A 26,994-nucleotide genomic window follows, 5' to 3' on the forward strand; every position below is an offset into this window, starting at 1 on the left:
TTATAAAATTCATTGTCATTAATTTAGGCACAAGTAAAGTAAAATTATTATTAAGTGTAAAATGACTAGCTATTTTTACCCTCATTTTTTTAGTTTGTTTGTTGAAAAACATTCCACATTAATTTTGTCTTGCTAAAAACAAAATAATTACCGATACTAATAAGTACAGTTCGTGTAAATTAAGCTGACACCTGGCTTGAATAAGTTGAATTGAAGAAGATGAAGTTGGTACTGTTTGTTTAGTTGTGTTTGGTAGCCGGGTGTCAAGTTAATGTGCACGAATTATACTAACTTTCTGAAGTGACGAAGACAACTAAGCTATCTGACAATAATTAGTAACAGAAGGTAGTGAAACAATTTCTTAATATTATAAATTCTTACAAGTACAAAACATTAAAAATAATATCACATTTCGTTATAATATTTTATGGACATATTTTAATTTATATTTATTTAATATAATTTAATTTTAAAACAATATCTTTAAGCATGAGAAATGTTAACTGTGTCATTGGACCTAATGGTTAGCCTATGTGTCCTCGGATCACGAGGTTTTAGGTTCGACTTCTGGGCCAAGCTATGAAATGTTGAGCTTCTCTTTCTTCCAAGAAATTTTCAATACCAATTCTCAGCATCTACTTAAATAGCTAAGAAGTTGGTAACTAGTTGAGCCATCGGATCCGGTCATTTTCAATAACATCTGATCGTGATCATTACTAAATCGAGCATGAACATCATATGCCCACCAACTCACACTGAAACAGCGTGTTGGTCCTACGCTACATATATCTGCTAAAAGTAGTGTTGGTCCTGTAGTGTGCTGTTAAAATAGGCTGATAATGATGAGCAGTATTTTCCTTTCCTCTTTACAAAACAGAGTAATATAAGAGAAAAGGAGTGCTAGAAGACGAGGATCGAACCTAGACCTCACAGATTTACGTCCTGTCCCTTAACCGAAAACTAGTGAGGTTTAATTTATGTTATCACAACAAACACTAGTTATGCATTTCATATATGATAGTTTTACTAATAGTTATAAATATTGGGTGCATTATTTTAATTAATCACGTAAAAAACAAATTGCCAATTTTAGAAAAAATCTTTAAAATTTTTTTTAAAGTTTTTATTACCAAATAAATCCATTACTTTATATGTAATGGATTTATTTGGTAATAAAAAAACGTAAATATTGGATAATGAGTACATACATACTAATCTGAAATGCAAAGCATTGAGCGAAATATCAAAATATTTTAAAACATTTTAAAAATTGAGCATAATCTTAATTTTAATTGAGCAAACGTCTACAATTCAAAAGATTTTAAATGTCTTTAATTTTCATGAAAAAATAATATTTCCTCCAATTTTAATAATATATATCGACTAAAATAGATTTACTTTACTTTGAATATATTTACGAGGAAACCGTATACATCAAGTTTAATTATTTAATACAATAACAATTAATTAATAACTGACAATTTTAATTTATTTCAAGCCTTTTTTTTAATTTATTTCAAGCCAAAGGAGACAAAAACAACATGTTGAATAACGTATATAATAATAAATATCGTCTACCTATAACTCGTGCGCATCAAATTGACACCTTGCTCTAAGCACAACCAAACAAACATAGTACAAACAATATTCGAGCTAGGTGTCAAGTTAATCCACACGAGCTGTAAATTAACTTATTAGTGGCCATTTTCATTTATAGCAGTTTTTTTGAGCAATTGGTAATAGGAAAAATTCTTTCACCATTAGAATCTTACATTATCACTGTTGAATATAGGCTAAATTTTATCCCCACATTCCAACGGGAACTATACGGGTGAAACCGCGGGGCGTCTGCTATTACAAAATATACTTAATTAAGTATATTTTATAATTAACTAACTAATAAAGTAACTATTTAAATATATAAATATTTTATTACCAAAATTGAGCATCCCTATTTCTTAAAATTACAGGCAAGTATGAAATATATTCATATTTCTATATTATTAAAAAATAATATATTGGTATAAAATAATATCAATTCATCATCATCCATCTACAAGTGATTTTAAAAAGAAAAAAGACATCATACAAACATAAAAAGTACTGGCCTACTTTGCCCAAGATTGGGTAAAATTGGGCAAAGTTGACCAAATTATGCCGGAAAGCGTACCCAATTAGAAGACAAGTCTAAAAGTATTGGCTATCCAAAAGACATTAATTATTATTACGAGATAGCTATACATTTTTTGAGTCTCAATATTTAGTCCTATCCTAGCAAGAAGGTATCTTCACTGATTTAAGACTAATTTTCCTGATGTAAAGTATCTTTCTATTGCATACCTTGTTCGTATAACCTTGTGCACGCCACTGATTAGAATACAGTGTATTACAATTTATTACATCAAATCAATATAAACACAACTAAAATAGAAATACCTAGGTATCAAGAAATGTATTTAAACAAGATTGCCGTATTAAAATTAAATATCATTATTACCTATTGGTATCAATATTAAATAATAACTGGTAACGTTTACACCGAAAACCGCAGACAGAAAACTAATAGACAAATAACAAGCATTAGTCGCGTTCCTCTAAAAAGTCCAACTTATGTGTGTACTTTTACAAGACAAGGCGATTCGATATTCAGTATATTGACGTGTGCCGTTGTTTCAGACGTAACATTGGGTCTCGAACATGTTGACAATACTTAATTGTCTTTCAGTCAGCAGCATAGATTACGTTTTATGAAAACGGCGCATAAAAGTTGCTAAGCGGGGAGCAACTATTTGACAAGTTTTCATATATTGGATAGAAGCAGGCGTTACTTTGCGGAAGTTCATCATGTTATATAATCATTTATTTATTTTGCTATCATCCGCGAAAAGTCGACGAACCCATGCGACAACGTCACCCAGGTCCGGCAAAATACTCTCTACGTACGTTTCACCCCGAAACCGGAGCATCCTCAGGAGAAGTTGACTCTACAACGTGCAATTGCAAAGTGTCGTTTTCGACCTTTGCTTCGTCTTTTATAGACCAAATGGTAGGTGGGGCAAGAGGTGGGCGTTGCCAAGATATTCATAATATAAGCGATTTATCTCGCATCGATGCGACTTTTCGCGGATGATAGCAAAATAAATAAATCATTATATAAGTTTTCATATAGGTAATCGTCTGTCAGTTCTGTGAGCCGAGCGAATGACAGTGGTCATCTAGTCTATGTACCGTAGGTACAATGTATATCGTTGCTTTCAATAGTACATTTATATGATTACATTAAAAATATAAATGTATAAATAAAATGAGTGTGAGCACAAAATTACATCTGAACTAATGAAAAACTTGAAGTGTATTGTGATATGAAAAATACGAGTAAGTCAAAATCGAATATCTTTGACTGACGGTAATCACTGGTCTATTTCATTTTCAGTCTACGGCTGAAATACATTGGTCACCTACTACTTATTCATAATATTCGAATTTATTAATATAATAAATAATACCTATAATACCACTATCTGTCTCTATCACTCGTTTAATAATAGATCTGGAATACCATCGCCGTCCTCTTCTGTTATAGCTAGTAGGGAGACAGCTTCTTTGGCCAACTCTTGTTCATCTATAAAGCCATTGTTATCCGCCATGTTGACAATGACACTGTTTCTCCTCCTCTCTATGCTTTTCTTTCTTGGTTTTTGTTCTTGTTGGACGAGTTTATACCTGAAATAAATAAAAACAATACTCATATTATAAATGCGAAAAATGTTTGTTTGTTATACTTTCACGGCAAAACCACTGAACCGATTTTAAAAATTCTTTCGCTTAGGGAAAGTTTATAGCATTATCAGCGTGTAACACATGCATGCATAGGAATTAGGAGAGAGGTATGTGTCCTGAGACGCTACCATGTAATCTCGCGATAAGATATAGACAAAATTCAACCAATGGCGCTGCAACCGGAAGTTCCGCCATCTTTTATTGCGTAGGGGCGAAATAGATGGAACTGGGATTACTCTCCACTAATGGACGATATTTTGTCTATACCTCTTTACTGATTAATTAGGTTTAACAAAGAGAATGCCACAATACCTTGGTCTCCAGATACGATGGAAGCCCTGAGCACCGAGTACGATGCCGACGAGGAGCAGCACCACGGTCACCGTGATGAGGAGCGGTGGAGCCACCACAAAGCGGAACCACATTAGGTTGATGACCTCTGACGGTGCCTCCTTGCAGTTCTGTCAACAAAAATATAATGTTTACAAGCTGCAAGCACTCGCGTGGTTGACGTCCCCGTGGGAATACGGGGATAATATATAGCCTATAGCCTTCCTCGATAAATGGGCTATCTTACATTGACAGAATTTTTCAAATAGGACTAGTAGTTCCTGAGATTAGCGCGTTCAATCAAACAAACAAATTCTTCAGCTTTATAATATTAGTATAGATTTTCAGTAGGTCTGACAGTGGAATTCATAGACGTTGTGTGAGGTTGCCCCTAGGGAATCGTTTACCCGCTGAGTGTCGAATTTAAGCTCTGAGCGTTTGAGAATCCTACTCTCAGCGGGTGAATGGTCCCCTGGCCCTGCAACGTCAATGAATTCCTCTGTAAGACACGCACCATCTCGAATCGAAGCAAAGAGAAACGCGGCGGAATCGAAATTATCGATCAGTCTTTCACAAGTCTGTCTTTTTTTATTCTTTACAAGTTAGCCCTTGACTACAATCTCACCTGATGGTAACTGATGATGCAGTCTAAGATGGAGGATGAAAATCCACACTCCTTACGGTACCTACACGACATCGTACCGAAACGCTAAATCGCTTGGCGGTACGTCTTTGCCGGTAGGATGGTAACTAGCCACGGCCGAAGCCTCCCACCAGCCAGTCCTGGACCAATTAAGAAAATCTCAATCTGCCCAGCTGGGGATCGAACCCAGGACCTCCGTTTTTTGTACATCCACAGTGCAACCACTGCGCCACAGAGGCCTTCTTTCACAAAGACAAATTCGTTATTATTTTAATAAGCACTCGAGTTTTTTGACACCCTTTATAATGATCTAGTAACTATTAAATTTATATTATTACAAATATAGTGCTTTTCAGATAGCATGGGTACGGTGACAGTTCGTTTTACTCTTGAAAGCGCGATTCACGATAATAGTACGTATTATGAACGTCATAAAGCAACTGTCACTGTTTACTAAAAATATTTTTTTAGTGCTAAATACTTTTGTTGTCTTTGCTCTGTTCTTTGTTACAGGAGCTTCATGACATAGATTTATTAGTAATAATAACTAGTTACCTCTCAGTTATGAGACCTGCCTGGTTCATTGCCTATAATGGTGATGATGTTGATGATGATGATGATAATAATTCCTTTTGAAAATAGCTTACCATTGAGAACCACAGAATAGGGACCACCTTATCTTTGAAAGGCTTTGTGAGGGGATTCCCCGCAGACATCCGGACAGCGATGTTTATTTGTATGTTAGTAGTCACTGCCATGTTTACGGCGGTTACCTGAAAAATGCAATCACCATGAATATACCTCTGATTCATCGTTATCAACCCATATTCGGCTCACTACTGAGCTCAAGTCTCCACCACGTTGGCCCAATAAGGATTGGCAGACTTCACACACGCAGAGAATTAAGAAATTCTCTGGTATGCAGGTTTCCTCACGATGTTTTACTTTACAGAGACACGGTCGTGATATTTAATTTCTTAAAATGCACACAACTGAAAAGTCTTCAAATAAGTATGCAACATCGAACCACCACCGATGAGTCCGACCGCTCTTACCGTTGAGCTATTGAGTTTTACCCGCGTATTTTCCGTTCTCATGGGAACATGGGAATGAAATACAGCTTTTGACACTCACAAATGACTTGACTTTCTATAGTTGTAAGAATTTTCTAAATCGGTTCAGTAGATCCAGAAATTATCCCCTACAAACTTTACCTCTTCTAGGTAAACTTCTAGGTAAGCGCGCTCCAACTTAGACCGCATTAATGCTTACCATCAGGCTTAATTGTATTCAAGCGCTGGCCTATATTGCATAAAAAAAATCCTCTTTATAATATGAGTATAGATTTATATTACAGTCAAATTCTAAGAAGTGGCTAGGTCGTTCGTAGCTCGTATTAGCTCTTAAACGGTATATTTCCACAAACTACGCAATACATTACTCAAAATACATCAATTATGATTGATATCGCCATCACGTTGGTTATGTTATTAATTTCGCAAACGCTATTATATAGAAATAGATTGAAGGAAAATTTTATATACCTCCTGTGTCGATTACATCAACGATTTGTGTAATCACTTTATTACTATCTCACTATAGTTCAGATAATATAAATATAGCTCAGACTATCGGCCGATGGAGCGAACAATGCTTGGAGTACTCAAAACGCAAAACTGAATTGGCATTGACTGAACTCAGTGTTTGTTAGTTTTGCATTGAATAGGCTCTGGAACTACGGAACAGATTTGAAAAATCCTTCCACTGTTGGGAAGTTACTACATCCCCGAGTTCTGTAGGCTATATTTTATCCCCGTATTCCTATAGGCGGCTAGCATCCAGCGGCTCCCTGCAACCCGCTTGATGTCTCCATGGTACAAAACAGTCTCGAGCCGCTAGATGCTGGCGGCTCAAGACCGTTTTGTTTGGAAGTCCATGCAAGAGGCCACCGATATCTGACGTCACCCAGACGCCGATATCTGACCAAACACCCTAACCTCAGGCCAAAACACCCTTTCCGAACGGCCCTCTAAGTCGAGGTCCGAGTCTCAGAGGAGACGCCCTTAGAGAGTTGTTCCGCCCATCTACTCTGCTTCTGCGTTCGGGCCCCATCAGGCGATGCTTCTGCGCTCGCCCAAACCCCCCGGTGACGCCGCTGAGGTCCCATAAGGAGCCTACGGCACTTACACAATCAAAAAAAAAAAGCAAGAGGCCTATGTCTAGCAGTGAACGTCCATCGGCTGACAATGATGGATGATGATGATTCCTATAGGAACGGCAACCAAGCGGGTGAAACCGTACAAAGTACAAAGAAGCAAGAAAGTGCTGATGATGATGATTCTATTAATATTTCTAGAAATAATGATACTATATATAATTCTTAGCTGTTAATTAACTGAATAGGATACGCCCACTTAGCTGGATTATGCATATTATCAATTAGAGTTCCTAAATGACGCAAGTCATTTCTTGTTTCTCAAGAATGTATAGTGTGTGCGAATTCGTATAAATAGTGACTAATGTTCGCTGTTAGTAAACAAAATAATTAGTTTCATGGCTTTTGGGATTTACGCTTTACGACTGTGTGGCTTTGAAACGCATATCTAGGTATACCTACGTAGCGAAGTCGGAAGATATTTTATTAAGTAGTGATACTCCATAAGTAAATAAGATATATCATTGATACTAATATTATAATTATAGAGGTAAAGGGTGTCTTGTCGTAGAGGGTAAACTTTGGATCTTCTGGGCCGATTTTGAGATTTGAAAATTCTTTTACCACTAGAAAGCCACGTTGTTTGTGAGTGTCATACTACACTTTGTCCACGTAATCTCTAGGGAACGGGAACTACGCGGGTGAACGACCATACAATAACGACGTCATTCTTTCGTGTTTAGAATGTAACGATCCATTACAGCGCTACAAAAATGACCCTTTAATATAACTCTGTAGCTCCGAAAGCAGTGATCGCAGATACCCTGTTACTTTTTAAAAATTGCCTTACTATTAGCATACTCTTACTTACTATAAAGATAATTTGACTTACCGGCTCTATATCCACGGTAGACCTGTGCTTGATTGGATCAGGTGAGAAGCCACTGAAGTGTCCCTGGTTAGTCGGGTCCACGTCCAAGAAATGGGGCTTTGATAGCACGATGGGGAACCCTGAGATTATAGTCTACAATTATATACCTATAGGACGTAAGTTCATTAGTTAAATGAGTGTGGATTGTGAAGCCGTGATAGCCCAGTGGATATAACTTCTGTCTCCGATTCTAGAGGGTGTGGGTTCGAATCCGGTCCGGGGCATGCACCTCCAACTTTTCAGTTGTGTGCATTTTAAGAAATTAAATATCACGTGTCTCAATCGGTCTGCCAATCCGCATTGGGCCAGCGTGGTGGACTATTGGCCTTACCCCTCTTATTCTGAGAGGAGACTCGAGCTCAGCAGTGAGCCGAATATATAATAAGCCGGTTGATGACGACGATTGTGAATACAAAGTCATGGATTCGAGTCCTAATGCAAGAGTAAAACGTTATTATCCTAAGCCTGCAAACTTGCATTGGAGCAGGGTGGTGATCTAACGGCAAAAGTGGCATAGACTTGTAGGGGCTCCCCCAGGCGACCAATCAGCCGCTAAGTGTCGGATTTGACCACTATTTGTTTGAGAATTTGACACTCAGCGGGTGAATGATCCCCTGGATTCATAGACGTATTAGGGGTGTCTAATACGTCTATGAATTGCACTGTAAGTTTTATACCTTAAAAGGGGGCAGACCTGGGCCTGTAGCCATATGACACGTCGATTCTCCTTCTACAAACGCTAACGCTTCGAAAACTAACAAGATGTGTGGCCTGACCTGTCAATTCTGATTCCTGTACATTTTATTATTAATTTTCGAAGCGTTCTACAGGGCTATAGGTCCTTGCCGTATAGTGGGCAAAATAGGGACATAATGCATTTTTATTTAAAAAAAAAACAAGAATTAAAAAAAAAATAAGAATTAAAAGTCATTTAGTTTCACGGTTAAGGGAAATCATGTTATAAGTACTAACATACATTTTTATGTGCAAATAAACAAAATGCTCATACAACTTATTAATCATAAATTCATGAATGATTTATAACGTTTTTGCCTTTTTTACATAGTTGCCTATCTGTATATATCTAGTTACTTATTCCTAGTAATGTAGGATTTACAAAGTAGATAACTAGAAGGCGATCGAGATAATGTTTACTTCTTCCTCCTTTAAAAAATTAATTAACAAGTGAAACAGTTTATGTGTCACGGTTTAAATACGTGACTGAGTTATAATCGTTTATAACTTAGGTTCAAAACCAAAGTTAAAGATAAATGCGGTCCGAGAATTACTTACATCATTAAATACCTATTTTTATTACACTTAAATACACAATTATAGGAAATCACACCAAGAATTGGCTATCACTATGAGCCGTGATAGCCCAGTGGATATGACCTTTGCCTCCGATTCCGGAGGATGTGGGCTTTGGTATGTAGGTTCACTTTGACGACTGACTGCTGAGCTCGAGTTTCCTCTCAGAATGACAGGGGTTAGACCAATAGTCCACCACGCTGGCCCAATGCGGATTGACGGTAGACTTCACACACGCAGAGGACTAAAAAAATTCTCTGGTATGCAGGTTTCCTCACGATGTTTTCCTTCACCGTTTGAAACACGTGATATTTAATTTCTTAAAATGCACACAACTGAAAAGTTGGAGGTGCATGCCCCGGACCGGATTCGAACTCACACCCTCCGGAATCGAAAACAGAGGTCACATCCACTGGGCTATCACGGCTCTCAACAAACAAAGAATACATAATACTAATTATGATATTAAATTATTGTTTTAATTTATATGTCTATAAATTAACAAAGATGTAAACATAATCACCGGAAGGAAGTGCTATTAATACGCAAATGTAACTTTACGAGCTAAAATAAACCAGAACTGTAAATTACCATAGTACATGTAGTTTACTGCACATAGAGATAATGATCTCACCGCTAAGGGTAACTACTTGGTTGATCATGAGAAATACCCAGTAATGTAACCTTATTAGTCCTTTAGCATAACTACATTATCGGAACATCAAATGTACTTGTAACTAATTAGATTATTTATTTTTTCAGTGACGGTCTCTGAACTGGAGTGTGATTCCGCTATTTTATACTCGTCGATGTTATATTCGCCTATCATAAGTTTTATTACAATTTGAACTGTATTTCTATGGTATGTCAAAAATAAAATGTCACTAACAACGAAGTTGGAAGTCGTCATGGAAATGAGCGATGTAACATCGCTGTAACTTTATAGAATGCAGGGGCTGATTGTTTAGTGACAATACAGTCGCTGGAAGCCGGCTAACTTGGAAGAGATACAAGTTTACTCTAACCATTGCTCTGGCGGTTGCTATGCGACATCGTACTGTATCGCCTGTAGCCATGTGCACGTCGATCCTCTTTGTACAATCGCTAACAAAATTTTTGGGAATGACAGATCCGATTGACAACTTGATCACGTGACCTGTCGACAGTGAATGTCATTGCCTCGCATTTTGTTAGTTTTCGAAGCGTTAGGGGTTAAAGCGAATCGACGTGCTACATGCCCTGATGCTAAATCGCTCGTCTACATACACGACTAAGGTTTTAATCTAACCACAACATACAAAGTACAAGTCTTCGCTAGCCGGAGAGACACTCAAAGAAGAAGGAAAAGAAAAGCATCCCGGGTTTCTACGCGGAAATGCATTGGGACGCTAAATTGCTTGGCGGTACGTCATTGCTGGTAGGGTGGTAAGTCGGTAGCCTCAGCCGATGCTACCACTAGACTAGACCTGAACCAATTTAAAAGAAAAAATAAAATGCCAACAAATGTAAAATCAAGAATACGCTTTCCAACTGAACCACTTTACCGATTTGGAATTTCTTAAAATACAAGTACATATACACAAAATCTACATAATCAGCGAATAACTCTTATGGTACAATACATATTTATATGGTATATAGAATAAAAGTTAATCGAACTCCTTTTGATTTTGCTGAAGGGGAAAGAGAGTTGGTTTCTGGGTTTAATACTGAATATAGAAGAGGAGGGTTTGGTTTAATTTTTTTACCCGAGTATTCAAGAATTTTATTAAATCAATTTCATTTCAATCTCACGTGATGGTATGTGATGATGCAATGTAAGATGGAAGCGGGCTAATTTGTTAGGAGGTGGATGAAAATCCACATCCCTTTCGGTTTCTACACGACATCGTACCATAACGCTAAGTCGCTTGGCGGTACGTCTTTGTCGATAGGGTGGTAGGTCAATCGGCCCAGCCGGAGATCGATCCCAGGACCACCGTTTTGTAAGTCCACCGCGCATACCACTGCGCCACGGAGGCCGTCAAACTCACCATAGTAGCAGCTGCTGATGTCGATGAATCCGTCCGCCACACAGTTCTTTGTGCACTTGCAGGCGTAGCGGGAGGTTCTGTTGAACGATGTCTCGTCCATGATATACCTGGGATAATGGAAACGTTATCAGATACTAATAAACTTGAAGCTTTGGTAGTTTTTACCAGAATTTCAGATTCTTAGAAACATAAAGCGTCTCTCCAGACATTTTAGTAGGGGAGCCCGGGATGCCAAATTTGCAGTTACTAAAGCGTCACGGGGACCGATTAGATTTGGTAGATTAGATGATAGAAAATATAACACGAGTAGCGGACGCCCGCGACTTCGTCCGCGTGAAACTCGATGTAAACTTTCAACTACCCCCAACCTGCCCTACCCCTAGACCGTAAGACGCAACTGTCACCGTACCCATGCTATCTGAAAAACACTTTACATGATCGATTAAGATTTTAGTCTGGACGCCTGACGCCTCAAAAAGTCTTGCTTTAAAATACCCGAAAGAATTATTTCGCCTCGTTAACAATAAGAATTATTATACGAAGCTGATCGCTAACCTTCGCTAGTCGGAGTCACTCAAAGAAAAAGACGAAGAAAAAGAAAAGAACTCGGATTTATTTAGATTTTTCTACCAGTTAATATTACAGCCACTTACCTATAAAATGTAAGACCATCAGGACTCTTGACCTCCTCGAGGAATTTGAAAGGATAAGTTCTGCAGGCTTGCCTCCTGAATATCGGGATCTCCACATCCTTCTTCAGACCAGGGGTCAGCATCAAGCCTTCGTACGTGCCTTTTACTTGGTTGCAAGGTATGCTGCAAACAATACTCATTATTATTAATGGGGTCAGAGACCTTTTTGTTGGATTGGCGACCCCGCACCGTAAAGTTGGTCGACAGCCTATTTGGTTGACCAGAACCATTAAATGGATTGCAGGAAGCCGCTCGAAACTGATGTATCGAGTTCATTACAGGAGACCTTTGTCTATCAATTGACGGCCTCCGTGGCGCGGTGGATTTACAAGACGGACGTCCTGGGTTTGATCCCCGGCTGGGTCGATTGAGGTTTTCTTAATTGGTCCAGGTGGGAGGTGGTGGGAGTCTTTGACCGTGGCTAGTTACCATCCTACCGGCACATACGTACCGCCAAGCGATTAAGCGTTCCGGTACGATGTCATGTAGAAACCCAAGGGAGTGTGGATTTTCATCCTTCACCTAACACGTTAGCCCGATTCCATCCTAGATTGTACTACTTTATTTAATGATATTACCCTTGACTACAATCTCACCTGAGGGTAAGTGATCATGTAATCTAAGATGGAAGCGGGCTAACTTATTAGGCGGAGGATGAAAATCCACCAGCCCCTTTCGGTTTCAACACGATATCGTACCGGAACGCTAAATCGCTTGGCGGTACGTCTGAGACATGAAAATTAGCACCTGTATATGTAAATACAGATAGACACTTCGTGAGACGTGTTCCTATCATGCCCTGTGAAGTGATGCTCTGTTTAAAGGTGATGATTTTCACTTACCATCAAGTGAGCCATCTACTCGATCCGTCAACATTATAAACGCGAAAGTTGGTATAGATGTAAGAATATTTTTTAATCTTTTACGCCGAAAGTATTGTATAGATGACTGTGGCTTAATATAGTTATATCCCTAAATTACACATAAAAGCTACTTTTTATTTTTTTATCTAAATTACAAACTGAATTTCATGCGCAGGCGCCCTATTATTTTAAGAGAATTACAATTATTAGATCGGATAAACCAAGATAGAAAATGCAAATATAAGTCTTAATGAATTTATAAATTACAAAGAACACATCTAAATCAGATTATAATCTTAATAGAATTATATCGGATAAACAAATATACAAAATGCAAATAGAAATAAATTACAAAGAACTCAATTATACATCTAAATCAGATTATAACACTTCCTTGCAATCGCAAAACCCATAGAATGATACTTAATTGCAAGCAAAGCACTTCAATAATAAATAGTGGCATAGGTGAACATGACAATGGTCTTGCCTTGACTCCTGCTTTTCGAGATTTATGGTTAACCATTACAGATCATTACGACCAATTAAATGCCTGTTATCGTTTCTAACATCTGTTTAAGCAAATGCTTGGTTACAATAAAATAAACTGCTGGTTTATGTAATTACGAGTAACTAAGGTTACCTACTAATAAATTGCCTAGGTGTTTCATTAGAGTATTTGTTTGGATACGCCTTCGAATAATGGAGTCAGTGTACACAATATCAGACTTTTCTTTAGCTGTTTATTTCATTTAAGACATTTCCGCGTATCACAAAGCGTGTTAAGTTGTTGATTACCTAACCTTTTCTTTTCTTCTTTTTTTTTTTAATTTTCATTAGCTGTTTCGGTGTTTACTCTGCGTATCAGAATGCTAGTTAAACTGTCGATTACGTAACCTTTCCTTTTCTTCTTTTTTTTAATTTTCTTTATCTGTTTATTTAGGACATCTTCGCTTATCAGAAAGCGAGTTAATCTGTCGATTACCTAACCTTTTCTTATATTTTTTATTTTAATCTTCTTTATCTGTTTCTTTAAAACATCTCCGCATATCAGTATGCTAGTTAAGCTGTCGATTCCCTAAACTTTTCTTTTCCTCTTTCTTTCACCAAAATGCAAATACTATTAAATGACCCACTATAAAGTCAGGGCTTAGGTGTAATAGAGAAGATTTGTAGCTTGAAATCACAGCACTAGTCAATTGCGAGTTATGAGTGATAAATTAATAATGCTCTACTGATAACCTACTCTATGACCACCACTATAAACGTCGGTTACAATGTAACCTAAGTTATGTGTAGACTAAAAATAATAATTCCAATAACTTCCAAGTTCCAAGTAAGTTAGGTTATATTATGTAAATCAATGATGTTAGAAGAAAAAAAGAGGTAGACATGTAACATAAACCACATTCGATGTTTACAACTGGCACACAAAAAAAAAATTAGCGGCGATGTCAATGGCGCGATGACAGTACGGCGACTAAGCTCAGGTTTGCTAATTAGCATAGTTTTAACGAGCCACTTGTGGTCCACGTATAACCTTCCTACCTCTTTGGTCTTCTAACATTATTGATGTTACATACTCGTATGACAGCTAAAATCACAGACATTTTTTTGGCTTCGTCATTGTAGGGTAAAACGGTTTTTATTGTAATTTTACCTAGTATTCCAATCAGTGAACCCCTGCTCCGCCAGGCCGGTCAGGTTGTTCCATGTGTTGATGGAGAACTTTCTGCTCGAGTTCCTCAGTTCCACCTCCGAATACTCTTTCCTTGGTGCGTAGAACTAAAAAGTGAGCAAATATAAAATTTTGCTACGCCAATTAATTATTATTTAGATTATAGCTTGATAGAGCCGTGATAGCCCAGTGACCTCTGCCACCGAATCCGGAGGGTATCGGGTTGAATCCGGTGCGGAGCATGCACCTCCAACTTTAGAAATTAAATATCACATGTCTCAAACGGTGAAGGAAAACATCGTGAGTAAATCTGCATACCAGAGATTTTTTTTGATTCTCTGTGTCTGCCGATCCGCATTGGGCCAGCATAGTCAAAGATAGTGAATAAGCCTGCTAAACACACAATTCGTTGTAGACAATATTTATGTTTAAGGAACTTTCGTTATTTACTATGTACCCAAATGAAATTAAGACAATTGACCGCCTTTGTTCGCCTCAGTTTCGACGCACCTGTACCATATCTATTAGTATTAAATCATTGCACCAGGGTGTTTTTCATAATTACTTGTATAAAAAAATCAGGAACCATAGGCTCGATAAAACATACAATTTCATAATGAGATTAATTAAAATTCAAAATACCGGTAACCCATTTAGTGTCTAACATAAAAAAAATAACTCCAGGACGTGGTTATAACATTCTTCATAATTAAGTTTAAACTAAATGTTAATGTCAGGCGTAAATAAACATGTTTTAATTAATCTGCGAATGTTTAGAACCAGTTTTTTTGACAGACGACTATTTTGTTATTAATATTGGTCCATGGTGACGGGTTCATGACGTCAATGGCTAGTTTTTAATGGTCCATAAACAGGCCTGACCTGTCATGAGAGATACGATCACAAATCATGTTTGGCCCAATAACTCATGCACCCTAGTTTTAATTAAGCCTCAACATATACAATGTTATTTATGAATTTAAATACAGATAGTGCTGGTTTATTTTGTATGAACAAGCGTCGCCAGGGGAGGCAAGGACACCCCTAGCCAAAAACAAAGCGAACACCAATATGAAAAATTTTTATATAAGCTAAAAATACGACGCCTCACTCTTTAGATATAATTTAAATTTAGTATATTTCTCTTTTTTTATAAAATGTAGTTTATCTAATAGGTATAAGTAGGTTTTAAGTAGTTGGTTTTAATATTATTTTAAAATGCATTTGTTTAAGTATAGTTGCTAAATAAATGGAAAAAATTAATAGCACAAACTAAATTAATACTCCATATTTATATGGTTGAATAAATATATTCTTAGATATTTTAATTTCAGTTTTATAATCACAAAAGCCGTGATAGCTCAGTGGATATGACCTCTGCCTCCGATTCCGGAAGGTGTGTGTTCGAATCCAACCTCCAACTTTTTAGTTGTGTGCATTTTAAGAAATTAAATATTACGTGTCTCAAACGGTGAAGGAAAACATCGTGAGGAACCCAACCCAGCAATGAGCCGAAAATGGGTTGATATTGATGAATCACAAATTCGATTCGGTATCTGACACCGGCTTTAATTTACTGTGCCATTTTATTCTTAAATTTTAAAATAATTGTTTTAAATATTTTTTGTAAATCACAATTTCAATTACTTACTCTGTCCATAATACCAATTTTGCCAAAATCAATCCACCCAGGCAGGAGCTTGCTGGCGACTGCCACGAGGGGGTCGTCGTAACCCCACATGAGTTCCCCTGCGGTCATGTTCCTGAAGAGCTTGGACCCCAGCGCCGAGATGGAGTAGTATGCCCCCACGTTGACGAAGTACCCCGTATGGTCGGCCAGGAGAGTGCTGATAGCCTGGGGGCAACTTGAAGGTTATCTATACTAATACTATAAAGAGGTCTAATATTAAACAGCCGTGATAGCCCAGTGGATATGCTGAGCTGTACACCCTTTCTTTTTAAGGGTTACAGACAGACATGCTGTCATAAGGATAGGGTACTGGCTGTCTGTAACTTTTAGATTTGAATAAATTTATTTTCTTTCTTTTCTTTTCGTTCTTTCTTTGCCTCCGATTCCGGAGAGTGTGGGTTCGAATTCGATTAGGTGCATGCACCTCTAACTTGTGTGCATTCTGTTGTGTGCATTTTAAGAAATTAAAATCACATGTCTCAAACGGTGAAGGAAAACATCGTGAGGAAATCTGCAATACCAGATAATTTTCTTAATTCTCTGCGCATGTGACGTCTGCCAATGCGCATTGGGCCAGCGTGATGGACTATTGGCCTAACCCTGAGAGGACACTCGAGCTCAGCAGTGAGCCGAATATGGGTTGATAATGATGATAAATAGGTAATATTAGAATGTGTGTTTGTTTGAATTGAAGTATATGAAACTACTGTTAAGTTATAAAATAACCTTTCTTATCAAAAAAAGGGTATTTTGTAACATATTCTTGAAAATTTCCTCTTATATCCTCTTATAAAAATTCTCTAACGTTTTTTTTTAGAATTTAAACTATCGTGAATGTTATTTATTAATATTAATTGAATAATACACGGCTAAAACTCACGTGATACAACGTCGGAGTATGCCCGACTAGTTTTGAACCCTTAGTTATGAACTGGTTCTTGCAACGCGGCACGATTCAAGCATTTTCGAAACTAGTCGGGCATACTCCGACGTTGTATTACGTGAGTTTTAGCTGAGTTTTAAGTAACTTTTGCAATTGTTTATGTGCGAATATGAAATTTTTAAAAGCTTATTAACATTATACTTTGAAAACAACATTTAAAATGAGGAATACATTTTATACAAATAAAATCCATTTCAACATCTTATTCCGTTTAATTCCTTTGATGACTGGACTAAATAAACAGTCAGTCGGAACCTATTTATACATGTAGATAAAACCTAGGTTGATTGTTATTTATTATCATATCTATTAATATTCCTCATACAGTAGCTGCTTTATATAGTATATAAGCTTATATTAAATACATTATATAATACAGATGTCCCGCGGTTTCTCTCGCATAGTTCTTGTTTTCGTGGGAACATGGAGATACTAATTTATAGACCATGTTACTTGATGGATATTGGTAGCTTTTTATTAATGAAAAATTTTTCAAAATCGGTCGTGCCGTTTCATAGATATGTCACCAGATTTTTATACTGGCAAACGTTGTTTTCCCATGTAAATTTCTTACATGAAAAAATACTAAAATAAAAAATGACCGGAGGCACTTCATTAAAATCGGTTGAGCCGTTTCGGAGAAATAGATATTTATATATGAGATTATCTCTAGTGAAATAGCTTATCTATTTCTATATAAAAATCAATACAACTTTTCGTTGTAATTTTGTGATTCAAGAACGGGCTCACCTATCTACACCAAATGTTTAGACTTTGTTCGGACTATTTAGTAGATGTGAATTTTGCACAAAATCGGTCGAGCGGTTCATCATTTATCACATTTTTTGTAACAAATGAATTCAGGGGTAGGGTAGGGGTAAGGTAGAGGTAGGGCAGGGTAAGGGTTAGGGTAGAGGTAGGGTAGGGTAGGGAAGAAGTGCACATAAGTCAAAGCGAAGCTTGACCGAGTCCGCAAGTAATTTAATACTTTGTATGGGATTGATTATAATGTTTACGTTAATAATTATTATTTAATTGCTAACACTTTTAAACGGTGTAATTTGTAACAATGATTAAATAAACTAAGTAATTGGTAAATAAGTATCGGACATGTGTAAAGATTTTTTTATATATAACTAGTATTATAATAATAGCTATTATAAATATTTCCTCTGAGTGTTATACAACGTCTGAGAAGCAAGCGTGTATTATTTGAATAGAATTGTACGTGTTAAATGACATCTCACATAGTGATAGATTGATAGAAAAAAAAATAAAGTCAGTGCTATTTTTTAGACAAAATTAAAATTAATTAAAATAAAAATATAAAATTGTTTAATTTCTTATGGTTGCTTAGATTTTTTTTTGATCTTAAGGGCGTGGTTGCCCGGTGAAGTTACAGTTTAGTATTCTTAGTATAGTAAGTAGTATAGTATTCTTAGTATAGAAAATCATACAAAGTTATTTTTTCTACCGTAAAATTAAAAATCTGTTTTATGCTATACGTAAGATGCGGATTTGTGGCCATTAGAGTGTATGTAATATTGTGTCAACAAGAGAATAAAGGTTAATAACTAAAGTAAAGTAGGTAAGGTAAGTAACGAAACTGATAAATTTGTTCTGCAAGCTTCTATTTTATATAGTCTCCAGGGTAGGCAGTGTATTTTTGCATCAATGGAGTGCACCACTGCATAATATGATAATAAATAAATAATATAATAATTTTACTTAAACGGACTTAGATTAATGATTTTCCTTATAATTTTCTATAAAACCGCCTCCATAATAAACATTTGACCTGTACAGAAGTGACGTCATTGTTCAGCCAGCGTTAAGTAACGGTCCGGTTATAAGTGGATCACCTTGCCGGATAGAATATTGACCTTTTTGTGTGTTTGGAAACAGTTTGAAGGGCTCTTTCACTTGCCCTGTGTATCATAATGTATTACATCTAAACATGTAATCAAACAATATAAACTTAGAGTGCACATATATGCATTGTATATAAAATTAATTTTGTAGAGCCAAAACCGTGAGGCAACGCTAGTAAAGTAATAAATCTAGAAAATTCAACTTTCTTCGCTTAAAAAAATCACATAAGCAAATGTGACATTTTATGCTAGTACTTTATAAGATTCGCAGATTTGAGTAACTCTGACCTACTCGTACTTAAATGATTGTGATGAAATTTTCACAACTTCAATGTTTAGGGTTATAAGCATTGCTTTGCTTGCCCACAGTTTTTACATGTAAATCATTTAAATCACGGACTGTGCAATTAATTACATACACAGTATGTAGAAAACAGCAAAATCCGTTTTTAATGTGGACAACAGATTTAGATGTAGGTACTATTATTTATTATATAATAAAGAAACTTGTGGTTGACGGTTTTCACATAAAAAAGTTGCATGACTCCACTTTTAATTATTAACAGACTTCAAAACAAGGAGGAGGTTCTCAGTTTGTCTGTATGTTTTATTTTGTATGTATGTTACCTGATTACTAGAAGACGCCTGGACCTGAAGTAGTGTCATTGTCACCATTTTATCATTTGATAATGGGATCCTGGAGAAATCGAGAGGATTTTTCAAAAATCGTAGGGGCAACTATAGTGTTTTATATTTTTTCCATTAACCGCTTTAAATAACTACAACTGAATGAATTATTGATGAGATCTTCCCACCTACATGAGGTCTGATGATGAAGACAAAGGACAGGTAATGGAACTCCTCAACTTTTTACAGTAGCTACATTGTGATTGGGTTTGATTTATTTGTATTGATCAGGATTTTCTACCTAGATGGATTGTGACTATCATTAGGGTCTGATGATGATGACGAACGTCAATTAATAGAGTTTTTTATCGGTTTAATTTATTTGTATTGATGAGGACTTTCTAACTATATGAGTTGTGACTTTCGTGTGGCCTACTCATTAGATTTTTGGAATCTAAGTCAGACGACGCTATCCCATAAAATGTTTTATCACGACTCATAGCATCATACCTTTCTTCGGTTTCTGAAAGAACTACATTTAAGAACACTGTCTGAAAAACTTACATCTTTATAATATTCTTACATGGCATGAATTAATACATCATAGTAGCACTGCCTTCAATCTGATCATCAGTTAGAACATAATATGATACATAGAACTTAGTATGATGTTATTTTTCGCTTTTTATTTTAGTCAGTATGTTTAAAACGAAACGTTTTCGAACTGCATCCAAGTTATTTTGAATTTTAGCGGTTTTAATATTTTTTTTTTATTCTTTACAAGTTAGCCCTTGACTACGATCTCACCTGATGGTAAGTGATGATGCAGTCTAAGATGAAAGCGGGCTAACTTGATATGAGGAAAGGAAAATCCACACCACTTTTCGGTTTCTACACGACATCGTACCGGAACGCTAAATCGCTTGGCGGTAGGTACGTCTTTGTCGGTAGGGTGGTAACTAGTCACGGCCGAAGCCTCCCGCCAGCCAGACCTGAACCAATTAAGAAAATCTCAATCTGCCCAGCCGGGGATCGAATCCAGGACCTCCGTTTTGTAAATCCACTGCGCATACCATTGCGCCACGGATGCCTACAAAATGCCTTCAAACTGATTATCAGTTAGAACATAATATGATACATAGAACTTAGTAAAATGTTATTTTTCGCTTTTTAGTTTAGTCAGTATGTTTAAAACGAAACGTCTTCGTACTGCATCCAAGTTATTTTGAATTTTAGCGGTTTCAATAATTGCAATGTTGTGCAAACTGCATGATTGGATGCGATTCATATACTTTATGTATACGGTCTTCGGTTGAGCAACTGTTTCGGTGATCCGAGTGCAGTTCAAGGGCCCTTGCAAAACGTTACCTAACGTAGGGCCATAAATAATATCTGAAAGCTTTTTTATAACAACAGCATTTCTGGTGCAGCAATCGCGATTATTGTAACTGCTCATTTTTCTTTTTCTTGAATGAATACTCGTCGTATTATTTTTTTTAATATCGCCCCCTCTAATAAGTCGTAAACACTGTGTTAGAAGAGCGAAATGGATGTTGCAATAGCTCAATTAACGAGGATCGAACCTCCATTACCTCTCGTCGTTGTGTCAGGCGTGTAAATGAAATATGTTTTTAACCGACTTCTTAAGTAGATTGATATATTTTTAAGATGTTCTTCTAACGATGACATTGCAAGTGTGGTAGGTATGATTCCTCTATAAATAAAGTTCAGGCGACACAAGACAAAGAAGAGACTTTGCAGGACATTGGATGATTAAAAACAACCTTCATATAAGTTAGAACCTAACTGCGACTCTTGGATCGGGGTATAAAATATTTTCATTTAAACTAATAATAAATATAGGTTTTGCGAATATGTAAGAATGTAGGAAGTAATCTTTGGAGCTACTAAATCAATTTTTTTATAAAAATTCTTTTACTATTAAAAAGCTACATTTTTACCTAGTAACATGTAAACAAGAAATATGCGGGTGAAATAATTTCGTGACTTTTAGAAAAGTGAAGAATACATGGTCAATGTACTTACAAGTAAAGCCACGTTAGGCACTAGTATCTTCACATCGTTGTAATGCGCTATGGACTCGTCGGGCAGGAAGTTGAGCCGCAGGGTCGGGTTCATGGTCATCACCCCACGCTCCTTGTCTATGGTTAGATTCTCGTTTACTCTTATCTCTCTGTGAAAATTATATTTGATTAGTCTAATTATATTTGGTTGTCCGCCAACCCACAATGAATTAGCGTGGTCTGATGGGTCTGAGTTCCAATCCAACATACCATCCATCTGTGCACATGCGGACAATTACAAGTGATGATAACTAGACAAAATATCATCATCATCATCATCATTATTCATCGCATGTTAGCGCCACTGGGTCCGTAGTCATAAAAATGGGCTAATTATTATGATGATAATTTTATTGTATTCTACCACTGTTAGACTATATTATAGATTAGGTCCATCACGAGGTCCTGAGTCCTAGTGAATGAGTGAAATAGTGACCTTTTCATTCTTCTTAGTACACCTTCTGGCCCAATGGTCCAGTTGTTAAATTATGAAACTTAGGTTAATGAGGTCTGGGTTCGAGCGCTAGATTATCAATTACTGAGCTTTTAATTTCTCATATTATGTCGAAAATATTAAAAAGAATATGGTTTTAAAAAAATCCCTGAGGTATGTCTAGTCTAGCAGGCTCTAAGTCCATTGAACTTGTTTAAAATGGCAAAAGTTTGGCCACCAGCTTTACAGGTTAAACTTACTGAAACCGAAACGGTCCAATTTCTTCCAAATGTAGTTTAGAGTCCTCCCCGCTCAAGTACTGCTCCACATTGGTGTAGTTAAACACATAGACGTCACAGTACACTTCGTAGGTCGGCTTGTTCCACATCCGGTAGATCAACTTGCCTTCTTGAATGTCCAAAAACTGTAAACAATTAAAAAATACAATAATAATTCTATCTGATCCGACGAAATCGGTCCAGCCGTTTCGCAGCTTTAACCAAGTGTTAACAAACACCGCAACACGAGAATGAAATTTCATAAATATCAGTCTTGCTATTTCTGAGGAGTTTGATAACAAACACCACGTCAAGAAAATTAAATTTCATAAAAATCGGTCCAACCGTTTCGGTAGAGTTTGGTAAGAAATACCGCGACACTAGAACAACATTTTATAAAATCGGTCCAACCGTTTCGGAGGAGTTTGGTAACTAACACCGCGACATGAGAATAAAATTTCATAAAAATCGGTCCAACCGTTTCGGAGAAGGTTGGTGACAAACACCCCGACACGAGAAATTATGATTGACATCCAGGGACGTTATACTAAAGTGTGAAATGTCCTTCCGGCGTCTGTGTTCCTAAAATCTAAAACACCTTCAAGGAGAGAGACTGACAGACTGAGAGAGTGAATAGGCTCCTAGGCAAGTGCATCCAATTTTCTTTCAATCAGTATCATATTATAAGCAACTAGCTGACGCTGCGCGGTTTCACCCGCGTGGTTCCCGTTCCCGTAGGAATACGGGGATAATATATAGTCTATAACCTTCCTCGATAAATGGGCTATATAACACTGAAGGAATTTTTCAAATCGCACCCGTAGTTCCTGAGATTAGCGCGTTCAACCAAACCCAAACAAACCAAACAAACAAACTCTTTAGCTTTACAATATTAGTATAGATAATTTTTATTTATTTATTTATTTAAAGCACGCCAAAACAATAGGCATTTGAAAATATACAATTCCGAGTACAAGTATTTTGAAATGACATACAGACACTTTAATTTTATTTAAATACGACTTTTCTAGTCGTGATTTTCAGAATATTTCGTCTTTAGTTGTTTATTTTTTTTGTCAAAAATATACACAAAATTCCACTGAATTCGTTGATTCAAAAGCAAGGGCGTAGTAAGAGGTTACTCTGTAATGTTATCTAGAACCATCCAAGGGCTTAATCACGCGACAGTTCGATCGCCTTGACTCTGTTCCAAGTTCCTACCGCATAATTTTAAGCTTGATTTTATATAACTCCATTGAGTTGCCCAATTCGATGAATTAAAATGCTTTAAATACATATAAATTTTATAAGTGCTATAGGCATATTTAAAAGGCTATGAATTTTTGTTAAATCAAGTTAAAATCGATAATAATTAACGTATCAACCATATTATTGATTACGATTTGGTCTTTTTGAAGTATAATTATTATATATCTAGTATTTACCATATTTTATAAAATACTCGTACATGAGAAAATACGCAAGCGTAATATACAGTGTTTTCTACGTCGGTAAACGGACTCCGAAAAATGAACAATACTTTTAAATTTGTTTACCGACGTAGAAAACATATACGGTTAGACCTTAAAAATGGTTGATATATTTACTGTAGATTTTCATTTATTTAATTACTTTTTAATTAGACTAACTTTCAAATTAATTATATAATAACGAAAATCTGGCAATCACACAATTTCGCTCTAAATGTGAAATAGCACAATTTACCTTGTTATGCAATTTTCCATTAAAGGAAATCTTTGAAGGAAAAACAAGAGATTTATTTATAATTTATTACATAATCGGCTTGCAATTTTATCCGCATGGAATTCAATATTTTTACCCATATATATTTAGGTATTCGTAAAAACAGTTAATATAAATAATTTATTTTTAGTTTATTTATATTATTCATTACTTCTTAAATTGTTTTCAAAATTTATGAAACCTTTTAATTTATTTACTTAGGCTCGTTGCCTTTTAAGTTATCCAAAAGACATTATTGTAACTTATGCAAATAATTTAAATGAAAAAAATGCTGACTAAAGTAAATAATTATTTAGGAATATTGGTTTTAAAATTATATTTAGGTACAACCAGACTCTGAGAACTCATTTTGTGTGTTCAATTTTAATTCAGTTTTATTAAAACCCTGCATTTTTGCATTTTTTTAAGAGTAAAAGGTATACGCGCGCCTATAATTCATTTAATTGTTTGGTTAAAACTCAACCCGCACATGACTAAGGACCCCGTATGGGTTTGAAACTAGTCGGCCAGGCTCTGACAATTTCACTTAAACAGGCGGGTTCAACTGTTCAATGTTCATATTTCATTATAAACTACAAGCTATTCTTCACCTGTATCGAAGTCTGAATACGATCAAGTCATTCCAGATTTGACGAAATAAATAATTTTTCTCTTCGAAATCTTTGTCTCTATTATAAGCGGCTTAAGTTTCTGTTTGACACCAAAAGGTTAAACCTTATTGGTTGCTTGCGTAACTGAAAGCGGAGCTTGTGTCCGCTAGGATGTAACAAAATGCTAATTGCAAAACGATTGCTTATTGCAAATTCAAATAGACATAATTTAATATAGGCCATTCGATTCCATAAGAAATTAACACTACTATAACCAATTTGGAATCTGATAAAAATTATGACTAACTTTGTTCAAACAAATCTCGTGACAAATTTATAATAGTAAAGGAGTCAGTGGCAAAATCGTTTATATTTTTTTAATTCAACAAGTTGTGATACCTCCTGCTGGCCTATTTACTATTTTTAACCGACCTCCAAAAAGGAAGAGGTTCTACGTTAGGCTGGATGTATGTTTTTTGGTCTTTATTATTAATCTATTAAAATAAACATCAAATCAATTGACAAAATGTCATTTACCTACTGTGTGATATCCATTAGTAAGCACCGGATGTCATTTGTTACATTAAATCTCAATTTCGTGTATGTCAACTAGCATACGTCAAAGATAGTGAATCAACCTGCTGATGTCAAATGACGATGCATTCTAAAATGATAAATCGCCAATTTGAATGAAATACGAAATTATTCTACACATTCTCTCATACGGAAATGCGAAACAGCTTAGCAGACACCCAATTGATTTTAAAATCTACTTAATAAATGATTCAAATAATTATTATTGTTATACTTATGACAGAAACATTTGCCTTGCCAACACAGATAGGATCTGCTTACAAAATAATTAATATTAGTAAAAAAAATCAGCAAAGAATCGACATGTAATAAATTTCAATACCGACTCTTTGACTATAACATTGACACTTCATTAATAAAGTGTTAAAATTGTATGTTGAGTGTGTTTTGCATAAAACAAAAAACTCACGCAAATTTTCCATCACACGTTTAAAAAAATACATAAACACAAAAACTGTTTTTCTATGAATCATTGATTCATAAGAAAACAAATTTCAATAATAAAAATCGAATCCCTCGAATACTAATCGAAATATTTTGCATTATAGTAGTTTTACTTTTCTTTTTTATATGAAAATGAGTTGTTTTGTAGTACTCGTAATATCTGATAGAGGTGAGTGAACGCGCTGCATTGGGTCACGGACAGCGACTCTGTACCGTTGGCAAAAAAGGTTTTAGTTTATTGACGAAATAATGCCTCGTTGGTTGGTGGTTAGTCTTGGGTCGAACTGTTTTGAGTTTAAATTATGAGCTTTTTTTTCTAAAATATTTTCAGTAAAAAATATCACCTCGGAGTTGCAGGTGTTAAACTCCTTTGACACCTTTATTGTAGCTTAAGCTATCAGTCCAGGTCTTTATCGTCACACTAATAAAAAATTGTGTGTTGTTTGTATGTTTGTTCCTCATTTGTGCTGCGACTACTCAAGTGATTTGACTGAAATTTGGAATGGAAATAGTACTCTGGATTAACACACAGGCTACTTTTCATCCCGGAATAATCCATGGTTCCCGTGGGATTTGTGCTGAACTAAATTCCATGCAGACGAAGTCGCGGACGTTCGCTAGTTTGGTAATCATCCTAAAAGAATTGAATATTACCATCAGCTTCTCATCATGTAAAAATTGCTGGATGGATTTTTGTGACGGGATATAATGCAGAGGTATATCTGCAAAAGTCTATCTACATTTTATCGCAAGAAATAATCAATTTCCGCAATTAATTCATGTGTGACATTTGTTTGTTATGTATATTAATTTTCTGTTGTAGATAAAACTTATTTTAGTGTAAAGAACAATAAAAAGATTGTGAGTCAATTGCTAATTACTCTAAGGGAAAGTTCTACTCGTAAACTTCTCAATTCTATGAAATGGTGATAGTACATAAAAGTTCTTGGCAAGTTTGTTCTGTACGCCTTTTCAGATTAAGCTTGTTTGGTTAAGTAAAACTTTACTGTTAAGTTTATTATTTATTATCATCTCTTTACAATTATTGAACGTTGAATTTAAATTATTTACGATTCTAAATTAAAATGGAACAAAATATGTTTTAATTTGTATTCCTTTTGCAATATTTTTTGCTGACGGTACCTCAGAAATTAGGTAACGCATATAATTTTGTTTACGACTGGTTTTATGCAATACCGGAATACTAGATTTGTGATTCAATACAGTTTCATTATAAAATATGAATACTATATGATGTTAAAT

The 26,994-nt window shown here is 35.8% G+C and overlaps 1 protein-coding gene across 2 annotated transcripts in view; it reads right to left on the bottom strand.

Moving 5' to 3' along the window:
* Positions 1 to 3,475: 3,475 nt before the first annotated feature.
* Positions 3,476 to 26,994, bottom strand: part of LOC112053312 (scavenger receptor class B member 1) — a 73,633-nt gene continuing 50,114 nt past the window's right edge. For both annotated transcript variants that reach the window (XM_052883776.1, XM_024092704.2), the window contains exons 4-13: positions 22,322 to 22,485; positions 21,591 to 21,738; positions 16,065 to 16,268; positions 14,396 to 14,520; positions 11,837 to 11,998; positions 11,184 to 11,290; positions 7,801 to 7,919; positions 5,401 to 5,526; positions 4,093 to 4,241; positions 3,476 to 3,723 (exon numbers count right to left, since the gene is read on the bottom strand). In XM_052883776.1, coding sequence (XP_052739736.1) covers positions 3,531 to 3,723; positions 4,093 to 4,241; positions 5,401 to 5,526; positions 7,801 to 7,919; positions 11,184 to 11,290; positions 11,837 to 11,998; positions 14,396 to 14,520; positions 16,065 to 16,268; positions 21,591 to 21,738; positions 22,322 to 22,485 — 1,497 coding nt within the window. In that variant the 3' untranslated portion in view covers positions 3,476 to 3,530. The remainder of the gene's footprint in view (positions 3,724 to 4,092; positions 4,242 to 5,400; positions 5,527 to 7,800; positions 7,920 to 11,183; positions 11,291 to 11,836; positions 11,999 to 14,395; positions 14,521 to 16,064; positions 16,269 to 21,590; positions 21,739 to 22,321; positions 22,486 to 26,994) is intronic.

This window comes from Bicyclus anynana, chromosome 10, assembly GCF_947172395.1.
Source record: "Bicyclus anynana chromosome 10, ilBicAnyn1.1, whole genome shotgun sequence".
NCBI lineage: Eukaryota > Metazoa > Arthropoda > Insecta > Lepidoptera > Nymphalidae > Bicyclus > Bicyclus anynana.